This window comes from Ambystoma mexicanum, chromosome 5p, assembly GCF_040938575.1.
Source record: "Ambystoma mexicanum isolate Mex_15411 chromosome 5p, UKY_AmexF1_1, whole genome shotgun sequence".
NCBI lineage: Eukaryota > Metazoa > Chordata > Amphibia > Caudata > Ambystomatidae > Ambystoma > Ambystoma mexicanum.
Genome location: NC_090930.1, coordinates 547,550,965 through 547,572,622, shown reverse-complemented (window position 1 = coordinate 547,572,622; position 21,658 = coordinate 547,550,965). Strand labels below are relative to the sequence as shown.

The window sequence follows — 21,658 nt, the reverse complement described above, 5'->3', positions numbered from 1 at the left end:
GTGAAGGGTCCCGGGGTGATGGGCAAACTGAATATAATCCCAGTAGACACCACCTTCTTCCAGGAGTACAACTCCCTCATCTCCCCTGAAAACACCCCCACTGCTCAACTACTGCGCCCACCTGCAGCTCTTAGGCAGGTCTTTATGAGGTGTGTGGGGGTAGGGGATGAAAGGAGGCAGAGCAGCCAGACAGAGCAGAAGAAAAAGGGAAACGAACTAATTGACCCAGGAGGGATGCGCCCTTGAAGTAACAGACCGTTCGTTTACTATATTTTTAAATTGCCCCCACCACCACACGTGGTCATTTATTGAATGCAAGCGACTAGAGTTAATAGCAAAATGACAACAAGAGCCTTGTGTGGGTTTGAGTATTTGCACAAAATTCTTTTATTACTTGGCTTTCTGTCAAGCTCTCTCTTTTACAGGACACTAATATCAATTTCAAGTGAACCCTCAGCAGACAATGTGTTGCAGTTGATGATAGATAGCATGCACATAATACCAAGAGAATTTGACATTCGTGCTGAACTAGGCTCAAACAATTAATGCACAGGGCTATTTTGGAATACGATCAACACAGGTAAGGGAAAACTGACTTGTTGGACAGGGTTGGAGAAGGACCATAAATACATTTCCTATTACTGATTTGGTGAAAAAGGTGAACAATCTATAACTAAGTGATGTTTAAGTGTATTTGAAAAACTGCATTAAAAAAAATCTATAATAAAAATTCTAAAGCTGACTTGAGGCAAGCCACACTCTGACCTGTTGCCTTTTGCTTAGGGTTGAATGATTTATTTTTCATTTGCACCCTCTTTATGCTGAGGCCTGGGCGAAATACACGATTTTTGTACCTTGGACTGACTGAAGGTACTGTAGAAAAATCCTCATTTCCACTCTTACAGCTAAAATGGGCCATTTCTTGCGAAAAATGTCACCTTCTAGTGTTTTCTGTCACGCGCTTAAACATTTCAGCCATTTACGGAGGCATAAAATGCTTTAGCCCCAAAATGTGCACACGGCCACAGTCGAAACATTTTCACACCAATATCTTTGCAGCGCACGAGGAGGTGGAATTGGTTTCAATTCCATTCCTTTTGTGGAGTCGAGTTCTTTCATCTCATGGTATGTCTCCCCCCGTTATCTTTATCATGGTCGTACTTCCCTTTTTTCTCTCCAGATGATGTCTCTGGAGCAGTTAGCAAACTGAAGTTAGCTTCTCCGTCTGATCCAATTCCCCTTGCCGTTCTGAAGGATATCCTGTCGGACATTACTCCCTGGTTTACGACAGCGCTCACTCTCTCCTGTCAGCAGGGCTTTATTCCTAAAGAACTTAAACAGGCCACTTTCATCCCACTTTTGAAAAACCCTTCACTTGATGCCGCCACTCTGGCTTACTATCGCCCTATCTCACTTCTTCTGTTTCTTATGAAACTACTAGAATCACTCATCTCTACCCTTCTATCCTCATTTCTTGAGTCTTCTAATTTTTTTATCCTTTTCAGTCTGGTTTCTGACCAGGTCGGGGGACCAAGAGTGTCCTGGTGTCTGTGGTTGATGACCTCACCATACTGGTTGACCGTGGTGGAGTGGGAGCTCTGATATTGTTAGATCTCTCTGCAGCTTTTGACACCGTAGACCACACCACCCTGTTGTTCCGCATGAAGTCTGCCAGCCTCTCTGGACCTGTCCTGAACTGGTTCTCTTCCTTTCTTACAGATAGGTCTTAATCCTTTTCACGCCCGCTGTTTAATACCTCTTGGGCACTTTTCTGTGGTGTTCCTCAAGGATACGCCTTGTCCCTGATGTTGTTCAACATCTATGTCCAGCCATTGATGGGACTCATCCACTCCCATGGCTTCTGGCACTATTCCTATGCCGACGACACCCAGATTTTGGTCTGCTTAGATCTCACCCACTCCCAGGTGTCGGGACGGCTGTGTGACTGCCTAGTGGCTGTGGGGGAGCGGATGGGAGGAAACTGGCTGAAGCTTAACGGGGAAAAGACAGAGGTCCTGGTGGTAGGGTCCCTGACTGACATTGCTCTTTGATCGTCATCTCTATAGCCCACTGCTCTGGGTGCTGTTCCTGATACTGTGTCTCTGGTGAAAAATCTTGGAGTCTATGGCCCTCATTACAACCCAGGCGTTAAGGGGTTAACGGCGCCGTAAAAAGTGTCGGCGCCGTTAAACCCGTAACGCCTGATTACCAGGTCCCTTTGCGGGGGGAACTTTACCGCCTGCTTTTAGCAGGCGTCAAAAAGCCAACCCGCAAAGGGACCTAGGAGCTAATTACGGCACCGTAATTTATGGTGCCGTAATTAGCACCTTCCCCATTCCCATTGAGCCCTATGGGGCAAAAATGGGAATGGGGAAGGGCCATGGCGGCATGGGGAATTACCGCCCCGCCAACCTTGGAATGGGGCGGTATTTCCCCATTCCACCATGGCGGACTCGTTACAACACCGGCACCAACCATGGTGCTAATAGCGCCATGGTTTAGCGCCGGGGTTGTAATGAGGGCCTATCTATCTGCTTCACTGTCTATGCCTGCTCAAGTCAGTGCTGTTTTCAAAACTGCCCATTTCCTTCTACGGGTCCTTCGAGGGATTTTGCCTTTCCTCCCTGCCCATCTGCGTCCCTTGGTGGTAGTTTCTTCTGTACTTAGTCATATCGACTTTTGTAATGCCCTGTTTTGGCACAACCTGTGGGGCTGGTTCGCAGGTTGCAGCTCCTTCAGAACCTTGTGGCTAGGGTGGCCACATCCACTCCCTACTGTGCTCATATTACCCGAGTACTCCACTCCCTGCACTACTGGCTCCCTGTCACTAAGAGGATTGACTTTAAAGCCCTCTGTCTGATACACAGAGCATTTTATGGTCAGTGAGCTGATTACCTTTGTGAAAAATGTTTACCCTATGTTCCGGGCCACACTCTTCACTCTAGAAAGGCTGTCCTAGTGAGTGTTCCAAAGTTCCACTTCTCTAGGATTTGTGGCCAGGCTTTTTTTGTTGCAGCTGCCAGATGGTGGAATGAATTGCCTTTTGCCCTTAGACGTGTTGAGAATCACTTCCATTTCCGTAGTCTACTGAAAACTCTTCTCTTTTAGACTGCTGCTACTCATTAGTATTTCTTTGTGCTATCCATCTGAGCCGATGGTAGCATTTGCAGCAGAGTCACAGTGGCTTATCAGGACAGCGAATGCAGATCCCTGGGGAAAGCTGGCAGCTGCCCTTATCTCAGTAAGAAATATCTGCTGCTCGGACTACATCTCCCACAACTCCCTGCACATGCAGTACTAGACAGTTTCAGGAGCTGCACCTCAAGCTCCAAAAAATGATAAAGTGAAGGTTCAGTGTGTGAGCTCAGAACGAGCACAGAGGCTTATTCCAGGAAAGGGTGGGGGGGGCTGTTATCAAGAAGTACAACCGAGAGTGAGGCATGAGGAGGAGCTTTGAAGAGGAGTGATGAACAACAATCGTCATTGCTCTCACAGAACCGCAATCATAACAGCCGTTATGGTGGTAGTCACAGTTCCATCTCTGTATTACATTACCCAGACACCCCAGTTTAACACTTGTCATAGACAATATAAGTGGCAATTTGTAAAACAGGTGGTATGTCAGATTCACTGTCAAAATGGATCTAATGTTTTTATCACTAGAACCCTCTCTGGATTGTTATGATGGAGGGCAAAAAGCGCATGGCATAACCTTTGGTGTGCCACATGATAGAAAACCCCAATACTTCTTATATCTAGAATGGAGATCAGGACTGGAAGGATTCTGAATTGTCAACTTTGTTTCCAAGAATCCTGGGCTTGTTAGAAAATAGTAAAAGAGGGCTATAAAACTACTACGTGTAGTGTTCATTTTTCTTTTTCTTTCTTTTTCTTTTTTTTATTAAACATTTTGTTTCTTACAAATCTTTTTGTCATATCTGTTTCTTCGTAAATGTACGGGTATTCCAGTTCAGGTATCAATCATGTAGTCCATATAGGGTAAGGAAACTCCAGTTTGCTGGCCTTTGTGCAGTTGATCTCATATTGCTTAAGCTCTCTAGTCAGGTCACGACCTTGGTGTCATAGAAGATCTGCTTCAAAAATTTTATGAGAGCAAATATCTCAGGAAAGGACTCTCTGCACTGCAAAATCCACACAAGGTCTTTGTCCATGTCTATTTGTCTTTCTGCCAATAGGGAGCCAAAGAGTAAAGTCCTCTTCTCTGTTAAGCCCGTGCAAAAAAGTGTTGGGTGCTTGAGCATCTCTGTTGTCCTCTCTAGATGGCAAAGTCTACATTCTTCAGGAGTTCGGTGGCGGTTGTAGAGCAACAGAATCGGATGAATGGGGAGTCAATTCATTCTGAACCACATGCATTGCATTCTATACTAAGTGTTTGTAATTAGCTCCCTGGTCCCTTTGCGGGTTAGTTTTTAACGCCTGCAAAATGCAGGCATTAAATTCTCCAATCCGCAAAGGGACCTCGTAGTGAGGCGGTAAGGGTTTACCGGTACCGGTAAAATACCGGTGCCGGTAAACCCTTACCGCCTACCGTGTAATGAGGCCCAATGGATTTTATTGTAATAATTTGTAAAAATGTGTGTCAGTCAATTGTACCGCAAGTGTATAATATGATTTGTTAATGATGACCAAATAACCACATTAGACTACCTCCTTTATTAATTGTTGGGCTGTCTGGTTTCCAGTTAAATAGTCATCCCATTTTAGGTTGTGAGATGAGGTATTGTTACTCATTTTCATTTTCTTATTGCCAGTTTTTAACATCCTTATATTTTTCGAGCTGGCTTGCAGAAAAAATTAACAAAGGTGGGCAAATGTGTTTATTGTCCTTAGTCACATTTTGTATTATACTAAATGAAGCAGCTAGTGATTTAAAAATTGTTTAATTAAAATCTATATTTTCTGGATCTTTAACAGTTAGTTCATCTATTTGGCAAGTAGTTATTTCTTTCATTTTTATTTTTCTGCAGAATTACTACATATCAATCTCCAGTTCTGTGCGGTTTAGTCCGTTGGTGCAAATGAAATACTACTGTTTAGACCTCTGATGAAATAGGCATTTTGCCAAACAATTGTAAAGAGTTTTCTTATGCAATTGGGTAGATTTGTTTTTTATAATAATTTTGATCTGGTTAAGGAGGTGTGGCCAGGCGAAGATTTTGGCAGCCACCTAACTCTAACTAAGAGAAGTGGCTCGGAAGTGGCTGTTCGGCTGGAATCTATGCTCTACTCACCTTGTGCTGAAGAGGACTTTGCTTGGAAGGAAGCCACGCCCCCTCCCCTCCGTGTCATCATAAGCAGCCAGCTGCACGCTCCTGTGTGTGTGCTCCGAGAAGTGGCTCGGAAGTGGCTGTTGGGCTGGAATCTACACTCTACTCACCCTGTGCTGCAGAGGACTTTGCTTGGAAGTAAACCACGCTCCCTCCCCTACGTGTCATCATAAGCAGCCAGCTGCGTGCTCCTGCGCGCCTGCTCTGAGAAGTGGCTCGGAAGTGGCTATTCGGCTGGAATCTACGCTCTATTCGGCTGGAATCTACGCTCTACTCACCCTGTGCTGTAGAGGACTTTGCTTGGTACACTCTCATCTCTACTCAAGCACCCAAGAACTTTATAATTAGATTGACCTGGACTCTCTAATATATTTATAGTTGACCACATTGATTTATAGTCCTCATTTTTTATCCTATCTCATTTTTAGGAAGTAAGCCATGCCCCCTCCCATATGTGTCATCATAAGCAGCCAGCTGTGCGCTCCTGCGTGCGCGCTCCGAGAAGTGGCTCGGAAGTGGCTGTTCGGCTGTTCGCTGCTGGCAGCGGAGCATGTAAGCAAGCCGGCAGCCACTGCCGAGCCATTGGGCCTCATTACACGGATGTCGGTGGACCAAGGTGCTATTAGCACCTTGGTCCATGCCGGTAAAATACTGGCACCGCCTTGGTGGAAAGGGGAATTACCGCCCAATTCCAAGGTTGGTGGGGCGGTAATTCCCCCTTCCCCCATTGCCCTTCCCCATTCCCATTTTTGCCACATAGGGCATGATGGGAATGGGGAAGGTACTAATTACGGCACCGCAAATTGCGGTACCGTAATTAGCTCCCTGGTCCCTTTGCGGGTTGGTTTTTAACGCCTGTAAAAAGCAGGCGTTAAATTCCCCAACCCGCAAAGGGACCTCGTAGTAAGGCGGTAAGGGTTTACCGGTACCGGTAAAATACTGGTACCGGTAAAGCCTTAACGCCTACCATGTAATGAGGCCCATTGTGTTTGTCAGGGTTGCCGCGTTGCATGTGATACAAAGGTGCCGGTTATAAAGTGTTACCTCCTCGCACAAAATATAAGTCACTTGCAAAATCTTTAGCAGCATTGTGTGTATTGATGTGCAACAATTAACATTGAATTGTCTATGTATTTGAATGAGGAGGCTTCTAACGGGTCTAATAGATCCCAAACAAACAATCTCCAAATGTTACGAGTTTCAATAATCCTAATAGGAGGGAATTCATGGATGACTATGAAAAAGAAATAGCTATACAGAAAACCCTGAGAAACAGGCGTATTTGCATTCCTAAAATAATTTCTAGACCAAAGAAAGCTGTAATCCAGGGAAATGCGATCACTGAATATTTTAGTAAGATGCCAACTGTGACTCGCACAAACTTTACAGTAAATGGTGAAATCCCAACAAAAGTATCAGAAGATTTGGCCTCTGAGCTGGCAAGTGAGTTGGGCTGTGTGAGTAGTAAATTACTGTCTGAAGGGCTATGTGGTAATCCAAAACAAAAAACATGTGAAAGTGTGGGTGTAAATACCATCGCGAGGGAAAATGTTGATTACATCTCTACGGCTTGCTCTACGGCTAACAAACCTAACCCTATGGCTATTGTATTTGTCCCTAATGCAGACAACAATACAGCAGAAATATGCAGTGAGCAAAGTGTAGAACAGAATGGATATGTGAATCTAATGTCTGGACTGATGTTATGATACATAAGGAGCCCTGTAATAATGCAAAATGTGCAATCGATTTGCCTGACTCCGCGTTACAGGAGTTTGACATCGAGAATGTGGGTAATGACCCCTCAATGCCGCTATCCACCCCAACGCAACCCTATAAATTAGAATCAATTGATTCTGAGGAACTGTCTGGCAGAAATTATGGGGTAATGGTCCCTGATACAATTAAATACGATCCAACAATTCCACCAATATTTAGCTTCAAGTCTAAAGTTTGGCCTGAAAAAAGTGATATCATTGTGTGAATGATGTGGACGTTAGTATGAACTCTGATGATATGTTCTACGCATTAGAAAATCTGTTTTCCATGTTGCTCATTTGGAGACTAAGATTGATGTCCAATCGTTATTGATTCATACAAATACGAGTGAGCATCGTTGTGATGTATGTGAAAAAAAGAAAAGTTCTGAGCGAACAAATGAAATGGATAGAACTGCTGCAAAAGGAAGGGCCTCACATGACGGTGTGAAAGTTATAAGAAGCGGAAAAGTGGAAAAAGAGAGGCCCATGTGTATATCATCCGTTCATGTATAAAAACAGAACAGTGAAGAAGAAGAAAAAAAACACCCAGGACAGAAGAGGAAAAAATAACATCTGTTAATGAAACCATTACTGTGAAAAAGCCAGCCACTGATGTGAGAAATCCATTAACCACGAGTGGACCGGCAGAAAAGGTGCAAATGACACTACCAGAGGTATGGGAGACAAGAAACTGTAATGCAGAAAATATCCATAGTAGTGTCCAAGAAAAATCTGATCAAAATAAGATGGCGGAAATGCAAATCACTCAAGTCCATCAGGAAATGCACTCATCTCCTCTTAATTGAGCGGCTGTATTATGTATTTTTAAATCCATTGTGCCATTGAAAGTAATCACATCTAATGATATAAGATTGGTCGAGCAGCTTGAAGTAATGAATCGTTATATAAACAATGTGTGCTTTGAAGCCGAGGCAACTTTGGTTTACACCATGGGCTTTGAGATTGACCTATTGCGCTTGGCATGTGCTGTCCAAAGAGTAGAGATACCGTTGGTTAAACGACAGTATGAGATATCAACACAAAGACAGATATCCACCACCGAAACAGTGCAAGGTGGTCGTATCACGTTCCCAAATAAGCCTACCAATAGTAATACCCTGAATAAGCAGGGTCTGGGGTCTCCATTGACTCAACTCAACCACGTGAAACAAGGTGTTGAGAAGGATGCATCTCTCCTTGCCCCTATTAAAGTAAAGGGTGACCCAAAAAACATTCCTGAATGTTACTGGCAATGGCTGCCATTGATGTTTAAGCAACGCTTTGCGGATACACAGCAATGACCAAAATCATTAGTCTTGTTATACTCCTGGAATACTAGAGGGCATACACATCTGTTTATAGAAGAAGGACTGATCGCAAATATGGCAATATTTAGTGTGGTAGCACTCCAAGAAACATGGCTAACAGCTGAGATGCAGCTGGATAACAGAAGCACTGTTCATCAAGTTGCCACTAAAGGTCCTCTCGGAAGACCGAAAGGAGGTCTGCTAGTATTCGTTTCATCTCCATAGAAGATTGAAAAACTATCCTTGTCAACGCAGTATGTGCTAGCAACTAAACTATCATGCTCTAAAATAATAATCATAGTAATTAATGTTTATGACCCCCCCAACACGTTAATGACAAAAGAAAATATGTCAACAGTTGATATTGTGCTAAAGGTGTATAACCATCGTTACCCTATATGGTTAATGGGCGACTTGAACGCAAACATTGGCGATCTTGGCACTGATGATGAGTGCCTGGGGAGAACACATAGATCTGAATCAAATTGTAAGACCCATAACAAACAAGGGATCAAATGGCACAAGTTACTACATGCATAGAACAATTTTGGGATCACTTTAGCAAAAATGACCTTGGCTCCGTGCACACTTTTGAGCATAAAACTATGCAAAAATTAATACTATATTTACTTGTGGTTTTACACCAGTTTTAATTATTTAAACAAAGTTTTTTTGTGGTAACTATTGTACCCCATTCATTTTCTAAATTCTTCAATGTTCAAAACATAAATTGTTGCAGACTTTTAGCATTACTTCATGCTTGACAGTATATCAAAGTAAAGGGTACTTAAAACATTTCCATATAAATCACAATTCAAACAACAAAGTGTAACATTTTCTTCCCCCGTGGGTACATTTCCTATTATTTTAAGAGAAACTTTAGTCCATATATCAAACTTGTAACTGGCTCGGAAGCCAATAGTCCTTTTGTTTGAGGGTTTCTCTAATGCACTACGAGTTTCGGGCTCTGAATGCCCTTCATCAGGTGCGGATCAGTACCTTGTTTCAGTGATTTTAGATTCTAGTAGTTAAAAATAACATATTTCTGTTCAGTTCCTTGGTCATTGTTTGTTCAACAAATATTATCATCATAATTACTCTTTTCATTTTTTATCAGTATACATTTTGAACCTCAAATATCTCTAATTCTGAAGATTTTATCTTCTTAAAAACATCATAAACGTGTCAATATTGCTTTCTTGCAATTGAATCTGGCTCTACGATTGTTCTTCCTTAAAGCACCAGAGGGTGTTTAGGTCTGTGAAAAAAACGAAAAGTGTTCATTTTTTAGGATGTCTGTGACTTTATTGTGTGTGGGCTTTGTGCTGGGAACAGTCGCTAGATAATAGCGCTGTGTCCCAGTCACAAAACCCTAGTTAACTGATTCTGGAATATATTGCATTTTGCTGTGTCCATGCGGTTAGCGCTGCTCACCTCTGTCTCGTCGTCTCCCAGGGTAGCTTGGTTTCCTTTCACCAATCTGTCTGTCGTCCTTGCCTCCAGTCTGATGATGTTTTTCTGCTCCTTATTACGGTCGTCCTTTCGTGGCAGCTCCTGGCAGCGGAGGATGGATTCTTCGTATTGCCTGGGTTTGAAAATCGCGTTCCCATGGTTTTGTTGGTTGTGATGGCATCCATGTTCTAATTAGTCCTTTCTCTCTCTCCATGTAGACACAAATGGTTGTTTCTATGGATTTTGCTGCGCGTCATCTTGTACAAACTACTGATGACAAGTTACTGAGTTAAATGGCACTGATTTTTACTCCTAGTGCGTTTCTGTGACTGACTCATGGTATTTGTCAAGTTGTTTATGGAATTGTCCACTTCATTCATCTGTAGATGTATTTACGGAATTTCGAAAACCAACTATTTCAAGTGGCGCTCATTATTCAATAGACTTACACTCGATCGTGGTCTGTATTAGCCATATATGCCCCGGTATATTAAATGGGCTCCATTTTAAAGCGCTCACGCTGTGGCCAGTGAAGTGTGCACCTCAACAGCCACAAGCCGTATTGCAGTAATTTTGTTCAAACTTCTTTATATGTTATAAAAAATAACTTAGGTCCCAATCAGTGTTCATACCGTTTGGCTGCTTGGAATTCAATTTTTCAATCCAGTATGTTTCTTTATGTAGCAGCATCTTGTTAAGGTTTCCCCCTCTCCTTGGTACTTTTATTTGTTCAAAAATAATAAACCTTATTTGGGCAATGTTATGTCTCTCTTTTTTGAAGTGTTGAGTTACTGGAGATTTGATGGCGCCTGTTCTTATGTTGGACTTATGTTCTGACCATCTTGTTTTCACTTTCCTTGTTGTCATTGCAACATAATATAGACCGCAGGGGCATTTTATGCCATATATTACATTCTTGGAGTGGCATGTAGACGAGTGATGGAGGTTTATTTTGTACCCTTTGTGAGGATGAGTGATGGTGTTGCCTGTAATTAGATTATTGCAGTTATTGCAATTATGACACAGTGTTCTTCCTTTCCAGTTTACCTGAGTCTGTCTTCCAGCGGAGAAATCTGCCTTGACCAAATGTTATCTGATTGATTTACTTTTATTGTATGCAAAAAGTGGGGGTTCTGGAAAGAGTCTTTTCATCACAAGATCAAGTGTGAGAGTTGTCCAGTTCTTCTTGATGATTTTCTTTATTTTAGGACTCTGTTGGGAGTAAGTGGTAACATATACCAGTTTCTCTACTTCTGTTTTTTCTTTTGGTTTCAGTGCTTCTTCTCTGCTGATCCTGCTTACTTTATCAGCACTTATATTAATGTTCATTGGCTGATAACCTCTTTTTTCAAATTTACTTTTAAGGCCTTCAATCTTGTTTTTGTATTCATCTTCTTCTGAGATAATACGTCTGTATCTTAGAAATTGGCTGAATGGTATACTTTCTGTTGTTCTCTGTGAATGAAAACTGTTTGCATGTAGCAGACTGTTTCTGTCTGTTAGTTTTGTATAAATTGTGGTTTCAAGTTTACCACTTTACCAAGTTACTACATGCACACAAACTAGTGAAACTAAATGGCCATACTCCTAGTGATGCAGCAATGGTCTTCAGTAGAATCGAGGGTAGGGCTTCTGTAACTCTAGGCTACATTTTCTCAAATAATATGAGCATCCAATATATAAGGGACATGGGTATTGTAGAGCGAGAGGAGAGTGATCATCTGCCGCTATGTCTCCTCTTCGACATCCCAAATCAAATTAAAGAGGTCTCTGACTATGATGAGTATACTTTGGCACCAACAAAATATAGACAGGGCAACCCATGTAGTTATGTCCTTATTGCCTGAGTTTATACGGGGATGCGAGTTGAGAACGAATAGCAATATTTCGATGATTACAAACTATTCGGAATTAATGAGCAATATTCAAAAATTAGTTGCAGAAAAGAGAACATATAAAACAGTAGGTGAAAGATCAAATATAGTCTTACCTGTAAGAGTTGGCAATAACAAAATGATTGATAAAGTGAAAAAGAATCCATGCGCTATGATAAAGAGTGTGCTGAGACAAAAGGATATAAAACTGTCTGAATATGAAGTAGCATGCCAAATTAAAAATCTGAAAAAGAACTATAAACGATGGTTAAAAATACACAAGAAAGATTGTGAGGTTAAACAATGGCAAAAAATAGCAAGATTGGCATTATCATATAATAATCAGGGACTATGGCAACTCCTTAGCAAAAGTAAAAAACGTGATCTGACCGTAATTGCATCACTGAAGAAATGTGGGGAAAATATATCAATGAAACTCTGGGAAGAGTCGCATTGCCTGTGGATACACTTCCGATTCCTAATGTAATTTGGGATTGTACGGCCTCAGAATTGGATATAATTGTGATAATTGAGAATTTACAGAACTCAGGCGCAGCAGGCCCTGACGGGATATGTAACTTAGTTATTAAAAGACAACCTGAATTATGGGGCGCTGCACTGCTCCTACTTTTCAAACAAATAGGTAAACTTGGAGTGATCCCCCCCTCATGGAAAACTAGTCACATTCTAACAGTACACAAGAAAGGGGTGTGGGATAAACCAGCAAACTTCGGATTACTAGCAATGCTGGACATCCCATCAAAGAATTTCACAAGAGTATTATTATAGGAACTAAATGCATGGATAGCTGAAAAAAAAAGCCTACCTATGAACCAAATAGATTTTAGGGACAAATCGAGTACCACTGATAATTTGTTGATGCTACAACGGCAGCAGAACATGCATGGGTAAAATGGAATCTAGATGTTTACTGCGCGTACATCGACTTCTAAGCTGCCTTTGATACGGTGTTGCGCAATAGATTATGGCAGAAATTTAACACATGGGGAATTCCCCAGGGATTATTACAAATGCTTATGTTGCTCCATACTTATACAACTGTAAGAATAAGATTAAATGCAGTAGGAAGACTCTCTGACTTCATGGCAACCAGTTTTGGGGTAAATCAAGGGTGCATGATTGCCACTATTCTCTTTAATTTACATCTGGCAGATATGAAGACGGCTTTCATTAAACCTGAAGCTAACCCTGTGAAAGTTAATAATGTAATTATTGGATGGCTGGCATACGCCGATGATCTGTTATTGTTAGACTATACTCCAGTAGGTCTGCAGTGCATGTTAAATTCACTAGTCGTGTATTGTGGGGAGAATGGTCTGTCAATCAATATAGAAAAAAGTAAAATAATGGTCTTCTCCAATAAATATCGACTGTGGAGATATTCATGGAATTTGGCGCTGAAAAAGATTGAACAGGTCACCACGTATAAGTATCTCGGCATAATTATCGAAAAGAAGCTTAACTGGGAGCAACAGTGGCAAGGCTTGAAAACACAGTCCTCATTAGGACCTTGGCGGAGGACCATGGCGCTATTAGCACCATAGTCCATGGCGCTAAGCTGCCAATCCGCCATGGGGGTTGGCGGACTTACCGCCCCATTCTGACCTTGGCGGGGCGGTAAGTCCCCAATCCCCATTTACCCTTCCCCATTCCCATTTTTGCCCCATAGGGTATAATGGGAGTGGGGAAGGCGTTAATTACGCCACCGTAAATTACGGTGGCGTAATTAACAACAAGGTCCCTTAGCGCCATGGATTTTAACGCCTGCTAAAAGCAGGCGTTAAAATCACCATGGCGCTAAGGGAACTCGTACTCAGGCGGTAAGGGGCGCCATGGTTTACGCCGGCGTAAACCCCTTACCGCCTGGGTCCTAATGAGGGCCATTGAGTATTTTCATTGGGAGAAACAATGGATACTCCGTTCCTGCAGTAATTACCATCTACATGGCAAAAATAAGAGCAATGTTACTGTATGCCGTGGAAATTTGGGGACACAAATTTGAAAAACGCCTTGTGATGTTTGAAGCTAAAATATTGAGGAAACTATTTAGATTGCCTCAATGTGTTAGTGTTGAATACTTGTACTTGGAGTTCAATATAATGGGGAGCTGGTATGTCTACATGAGTCAATGCGTAATGTCCTATGAAAAGATAGGAAAATTGCAAATTGACATGATAATAGTACCATATGTGAAAGCATTCTTGAGTCTTGAGGGAAATGTGACTATAGGAACAATGGGCTTACTGCAAAGAATCCATAGAAATTGAAGGCTGTGAAGTGATCCGGAAAGTACAATACTACAATTGAAAACATGGTTAAAAAAGAAAATGTGTGTCCCTAGCTACGAGCAATACATGGTGAACTTGGCATCGCTAGCACAAGGTGGAGGATATTGTGAAGAGAGATCAATTAGAACTGTGCCCCTGATGTATATAAAGGCTTATCCAAGCATTAGAACATTTCACACTTACTTACTGCTCAAATTCAGTGTGTCTGAGGCGTTAGAGACAAAAGGCGACAGATTGAGACTTGCTCAAGGACAGAGGAAATGTTGTCTATGTGGCAATAATGTGATCAAATCCCTACATCATTTGATTATGAATTGTGAAAGTTAAATGACCTTGAGAACTAAATATTTTGAATCCTATGATAATACTATTGATGTGAATACAAATAAGGAGCTGGTGATGAATTTTATGAGAGGAAATGATATCTATTTGATATATTTTTTGGTATTATTTTATCTGAAGATTGTGGAAATTTTAAAATGTATTGAATAACGTATTTTAGTTTTTAATATGAATTTTAACATTTGGATATAGTTGAATTGTATGTATGTTATGTTGTATGTATTGTGTTATACAAAGCCAAATGGGCAAGATGTATATCTAATAAATTGAAATTGTAAGTGGGATCTGGTCTTATTTACTTGGTTAGCCTATTACCACTCACTGCTGCTGTTCCATGATTATTATTATGATATCTGCATGTCTTCCCTTTATTATTGAGGGAAATCCTTCGTACAAAAATTGGGTCTCCTTCATGACCTTTACAATTTTTAAGAGGCTTTTGCTCCCACTGCTATTTGTAGAGTTTTTTCTTTCTAAAATCAGAATTGTCAAAATCCTTGAGCCCTTGTGCCTTTTTCGGAATAAGATGTTTGGATCAGGGCAAACATGTATTGCTGCATTCCATTTCCTAACCATGTCAATGTTTGTACCAGAGTGTGAGCCTAGTGCAAATTCTCACAGTACTAGTGCAACATTTATGTAAAACATGTGTCCGTTTATGTTGTTCTTTTCCTCAATGTCCAAACATTTTAATTATATTTGAGTTTCTATGTATGATGCAATCTGTGTAAAAAAAACATATTGTCTACATTGTGTCATGTCTTAGTTGATGGACACTACTCATTTCAAGGAGGACTGCACTTACACCTATGTTGGGCATCATTTTCCTCAATCAGAGGTTGTTAAGTAGCCATTATGTAATGCTCCAATGTTATTTCACGTGTCATTCTGCTGTAGGGTCGATTTGCATTAAACATCCTTTTCGAACATCTTTTTTGCAGCTTGGGCGAGTTCCATTGCAGAGTGGATCATCAACAAGACTGCTCCTGGGGAGAACATTGGTTTTGATCCCTTCCTCTTCTCCATTGGTAGGTCTGTTTGAACAGAATGGGACCACAGAGATATGGCCTGCTACTATAAAATTTAGGTAGCTTAAAAACAAATGTATGATGCAATCTAATGAAGGGTGTCTGAGGATGAGCACACATAGCCTTCTATCAGTGCAGCAGAAACATTTAATTGTGAATCATGGTATGAACATGCCAACTGGTTCTTTAGCCACATACAAGCTTGGAGGCATTCATTGATGACCACATCCATGTTTTCAGAAACTTAAAAAAAATATAGCACTGGATTTGTTTAACTCTAAGTGAGCATTTAAATCTTCTATTCTATAAAATAGTAGTAATCAAAAAAACAAAACAGAATTAAAAGCCTTGCTGTACTTCACAGCTGGAATGTATTGTCCGGGCTGCTCAACACAGTGAAGAGTAGCTTCAAGCACTGGTTGGGGAAGTCGCTTTGTGTCAGAAGTTCAGTCGTAGTTCATTGTTGGCTTGATGTGGCTTGATGTGGCTCAAATCAGGAAATTATGGGCCTCATTACACGTTTTGCGGTAAAAATCGCAAATTACCGGCATGGCGCTATTAACGTGTCCGCCCTCACAAGAGGGTGCTAATAGCATACCATTACGAGTACACGGACACGAGCATAGCGCCATGCCGGTAATGACCCCACTGCCATAAAAAGTCCCTTACCGGCTTCCACGAAAGTGCAGATAGCACCTCCGTCCTCACGCTACATGCAAACAAGCGGAACCGGAAATAGCGTCATCGCACAGGAACGGGAAAGAGCACGGCGGCCATCTTTAAAAACACAATCCATTGCCATCCTCTGCCCCCTGGACCTGTTCTGAGTAGTGTGCAATAGGAAATCCACAGGGACACCCTCGACATGCCTAAGGCTGTAAAAAAAGCTAGCGACCGGCAGAGGAAGGAACAATTCACCACGGAGGAGCTAATGATGCTAACCCAGACCCTTGCTGCCAATGCTGCCGTGGTCTTTGCCAGCGACATGCGTCCGGAGACACTAATCAGAAAGAAGGCAATCTGGGCTGATTTTGCCTTGAAAGTCAGTGCTGTGGGCACCACCACCCGCAATGTGCGTGAGTGCAGAAAGCGGTGGGATAATCTCCGCCTACGTGTTAGAAGTATCCTATCAGCAAACCACAACATTGCCACATCAGGTGGATCTGATTCCTCTATTAAATTGAAGGAACGGGAAGCGACCTGTGCCAACCTCATTGGAGTGTAATCCATAGAGGGAGTCGGGACGATGGAGCATGGCGTGGCAACCACTTCAGATGGAGGTGAGTGTACACATGAAAGTATGCAATGTGAATCTACTGGTCCCCCCATATGTGAGGCCAGAATCACCTCATGAATGGCCAAACATCCACAGATGCATTCAACCCTGGCTATGTCAGTGTCAAACCCAAACACACACACACATGCACACATCACCAGAGACAAGTGCCACACACAACCATGCATGGATGAACGGACACATCACCTGCATCCTTAACAATGAAGTCAAAATGCCCACAACTGCATTGTTGATGTATACTGCATTAAGTACATATAACCGTAACCAATGCCATCCCCCTCTTTGTCCCCGACTGGCTCACATACAGACAGTGAGGATGCTGGCACTGCATCTCAGGTACCCCCTGTGACTAAGAAATCAAAGGCACAGGACACAGAGGACACCCCCACAACATCAAGAGGCAAAGGTAGAAAGGTCCACATGCAGAGTGGCAAACATCGGTGGAGCGCCACTGCCAAGACGCAAGTGTCCACACCACCAACAACTGCCCCACCTCCGGAGGTGAACCCACCACCACCGATCCCAGCCACGGAGGGCCCACCCTCAGCTGCAGCTAGTTCCGCAGGAGAGGCGGCAGCCACTGCACCACTCTCTGATGTGGAGGATACGACCGCTTTCCACATGGAGATGCACGCCCCAACCCCCCTGGCACCCCTGAGGCATCACCACAGCAGACACCTGGGTCTAGTGTCTCTGGCGAGGACAACGTGGGAGGTTTTAGTAGCCCTCCGGTGGCTTCACCTGTTGACCTGGTTGCATCCGAGGGCACAGCAGCCATACCACCAGAACGCAACACTGCCCTCGACCTGGCCAGCATCAGCCAGCGGCAACAGGAAATAACTGTGCTGATTGGGCAGCATGTGGAGGAGGCTGCCCGTCTCAGGGCTGAGATTGCGGAGACAGCAAGGCACTCCAGGGAGGGGATGGAGGCCTGTACAGACAGGCTGTGTGGGGAGATTGTCCAATTTAGGGAGGTCCTCACACGGATAGCGGACGCAATGGGTTGCCAGTTCCCACCACCACCACCACCTGGACAGTCAGCCACTTCCTCATCCGCCAGTTCAAGGCAGACAAGCCCCCTCCGCCGCTCCTCACGCACCACCAGGCACACATCTAGGCAGCCTCCCAATGCTGCTGGTGGCAATGGCGAATAGGGAGTGCATGGTCAGGCTTCCGCGTGTATGGCTGGACGAAAACATTGTGGCAGACACATGAGGAACTGTTGTGGGGGGTGGGGGGAAGGGTGTTTTTGGACTGTTGTGGGGGGTGGGGGAAGGGTGTTTTTGGACTGTTTTGGGGGGTGAGGGGAAGGCTTGGACTTCTTCATTGTGTATGTGTGTTTTATTGGCGACAGGGTCCATTGTGCGCTTCCAAACAGACACCAGTGCATAACTGCCCATATCCATTCCCACAAAAAGAAAAAATGTAACTCAGAATATTTGGTTTATTAGATGCTGTCTCACAGCACGTCCCACCTGGCCATCCCATCTTGCATGACCTGCATCCCCGTCAACTCCCTCCTCATCACCATCATCATCAGGTGCTTCTATTTCTCCGTCCGGGGGCAGTGGCACATTCCGTCTGATACACATATTGTGCGGCATGACACATGCCATGGTGATCTTGGCAACCTTCTAATGGCCATACTGGAGAGCGCCACCAGACCTGCTAATGTACCTAAACCGTGTCTTCAAATGGCCAAAAGTCTGCTCGATCACGATGCGGGTACGGGTATGTGCGCGATTGTAGTCCTCTTCGTGCCTGTTCTGTGGGTTCCGTACAGGGGTAAGCAGCCACCTCTTCAGGGGATAGCCGGCATTACCTGTATGGGGGAAGGAATGGGGTCTGGTTACTGTTCACCTCAAGAGCGGCCTGTTCATATCACACACATTGACTTTGCATTGTGATTGAAGTCCACAATCAACAGCATGCATGCAGACGATCTGTGTGACTGCAATGTGCAAAGTTGAGTTCGACCCTGCAAGTGACATGCCCCATTAATGCCTCCAAAAGTAATTGACATGTCCTGGGTGAGGCCAGGTCTTACGTGTCCCTGGGCCCAGGCAGAATTGGTACCACACTGCTAGTGTACTGCCATTCAAACATTTATGTTGCCATGCTGAGAGGCATCACTTCAGTGGTGCTATAGGTGCGTGGTTCAATGCTATGGGTAGGGGTGATCCCTTTGCATGCATTCAGGGGCACATTGCATTATTGTGTTTGTGCAGCGCTGAATCTGTATGACTATCTTGACGGCATGTAGGAGATTTGTGTATCTTTTGGTGTTGAATGTTGTGCAATGTGGATGTGGATGGATGTTTAATGTTTCTAGACCTAGATTGTTCTCCATCTGTACGTGCATTTGTCCTACGGACGACAAGCTACACCCAGTTGGAACATGTATCTCTCCCCCCCCAATCACACCCAGTTGGAGTATGCATCTCCCCCCCCCCCAATCACACCCAATTGGAGTATGTATCCCCCCATTCACACTGCCATGTGCTTGCCCTGCTACTCACCAAGTAGCCACGAACGTTGTCCGCTTGTCACTCCATGTAGCGAGAGATGGTTGAGTTCCGCAGGACCATGGAATCATGGGTTGATCCGGGGAAACGGGCACAACAATGTGTGATTACCTTGTTGGCGTCACATACCATTTGGACATTGATGGAGTGGAATTGCTTCCTGTTTCGGTAGACAACTTCATTGTGATGTGGGACCACCAATTCCACATGGGTACAGTCGATGGCCCCAATGCAACTTGGGATGCCTGTCAGTGCATAGAAGCCAACTTTGGTGTTTGCAATCTCCTGGGCAGTCCGTGACATGAATATGTGTTCAGGTGCATGCCTCAGGAGGGCATCAAGTACCTGATTCAGCGTGCGTGAGAATACTGGTTGTGAGATGCCATGCATGTGCCCACTGTATGCTGGTAGGTGCCTGTGGCCAGGAAGTGGAACACGGTCACCACCTTTAGTAGAGGGGGGATGGCAGTTCTGATGTCTATGAGGATCACGATGTCATCATGTATCATGTCCACAATGCTGGTGATGGTATCCCGGTCCAGACGGTACAGGGTGTTTATCTGCTCAGGGGTCAGGTTAAATGGACTGGCTCCGATACTGGGGATTGGTGGCTGCCTCTGTGGTATGACTAGGTGCCGTGGTGGTGCTTGCTGTGCCTGTCTTGCCCTCCTCCTCCTCCTCCTCCTGCGTCTCCTCTGTACTGCCTGTTGTTGTTGCTGCTGCACTGCAATCATGTCCTCCAGCCCATGTAATGCTGCTAGTATTGGGACCATCTTGGTGTGGGAATGGGTGTGGGAAGGGGTGTGGTGTGCTCCTTTTGTGCTGCCAGAGTCTCCATTGCCTCCACCTGTGCTGATTTTGTCCACCTGTGGCAGGTGGGAACACTGCTCCATTCTCTTAACGGGTGGTTCGCAATGGCGGTATTAGCGCCATGGCGGTAAGGGATTAGGGGGGCTTTACCATGCCGCTATTGGCATGTCCGCTCGGCTTGTGATGGTGTGCTATTAGCGGCATTGCATTATTTAGGGGATGGAGGGTCGCGCGCACGCGGACTGCCCGCTATTAGTGGCACCGTACTTAGCGGTGCCGCTAATAGCGGTGAGCCAGGTCGTGATTCGCATGGGGATTTAATGTTACCGGTATTCCATTACCGGTAACGTTAAATCCCTAGCGCCTACCGTGTAATGAGGGCCAATGTCTTTTTCAACCAGAATTTTCAACTCTTTGCCCTTCTCCAGTGCAGGTAAGTACTTCCTAGGTCTTTTAAAGATCTTTGCTACAATCCTAGATAGGGGCTCCCAGGGTTCACTCTTCATAATTAGGCAACTTTTTATTTTTATTTATTTTTTTGCATTTATTAAGAGCACTGACAGCTGAGGCATCAAGGAACTTGTTACAGTCTTAAGGGCATGTGTTGCAGGTTACAGGCATAAATTGAGGTTTACAGGTAAGTCAATAATTGGCAGGCCGAAGTCACTTAGGAAACAACGAGGTCTTGAGGTGCTTTCTGAAGGTCCAATAAGATTGTTCTGAGCAGAGACGGAAGGGGAGAGCGTTTCAACTATTGGCAGCCAAGACAGGGAAGCTAGACCCTCCTGATTTGGATCTTCTGAATCTTGGGGCAGAGAGTAAGTTAGAGTATGTTAGGCGGGTGGGTCTGGTGCAGTGAGACTTGGTGAATTATTTAGACAGGTACTTAGGTGCTGCGTTCGAGAGGCACTTATGCGTGATGCAGAGTGACTTGAACTTGATGCTCTCTTGGATAGGGAGCCAGTGTGCTTTTTTCCTGGCAGCTGAGATTTGATCTCTCTTCGGAATGTTAAGCGCAGCTTTGAGGGAATTGTTCTGGATAATTTGAAATTTTTTAATATTGTGTTGTACGCAAATGTCCCAACAAACACGTGTTGCAATAGTCCAGTTTAGATCCAACAAGTGCTCTTGTAAATGGAGATTGTATTTTCTGCCATGAGGAATGGTCTGCAAGAATTGATTAGTTTAGACGTGTGGGCAGCAGATGAGGCAATGGCATTGATGTGCCTGGTGACAGAGACAGTGGAGTCTAGGTAGACACCTAGGGTTTTTAAATTACTAGAGACTTGGATGCATATCCCATTGATATTGAATGCTTTGTACTAGGAGGACAGTTTCTTAAGTGTTATGTGTTAGCCAACCAACAGAATCTCTGTTTTTTCGTCATTCAGACAAAGATGGTGGGAGGCGGCCATCCAGGTCTGAGTGATGTGGTTGATTATGCAGAGATTGAGAGAGTCAGAAGCAAGACCTGTATATCATCTTTATACTCTATATCGGTGATTCCTTTGTCATCTAGCAGGTCGAATAGAGGCTTAGTAAACATATTGTAGAATTTGGGGGGATGCAGAAATCCTGGGGGGGCACCACTGGTAACTGGACTGGTGGGGCTGTAGCATTAGTTGAGAAACCTTTAATTGTTCTTACAGAGAGGAATGATGCTATC

General features: G+C 43.8%; 1 protein-coding gene across 2 annotated transcripts in view; it reads left to right on the top strand.

Moving 5' to 3' along the window:
* Window positions 1-21,658, top strand: part of LOC138481081 (xaa-Pro aminopeptidase 2-like) — a 633,999-nt gene that overhangs the window by 278,251 nt on the left and 334,090 nt on the right. For both annotated transcript variants that reach the window (XM_069612976.1, XM_069612977.1), the window contains one exon: window positions 15,274-15,360. In XM_069612976.1, the coding sequence (XP_069469077.1) occupies window positions 15,274-15,360 (87 nt within the window). The remainder of the gene's footprint in view (window positions 1-15,273; window positions 15,361-21,658) is intronic.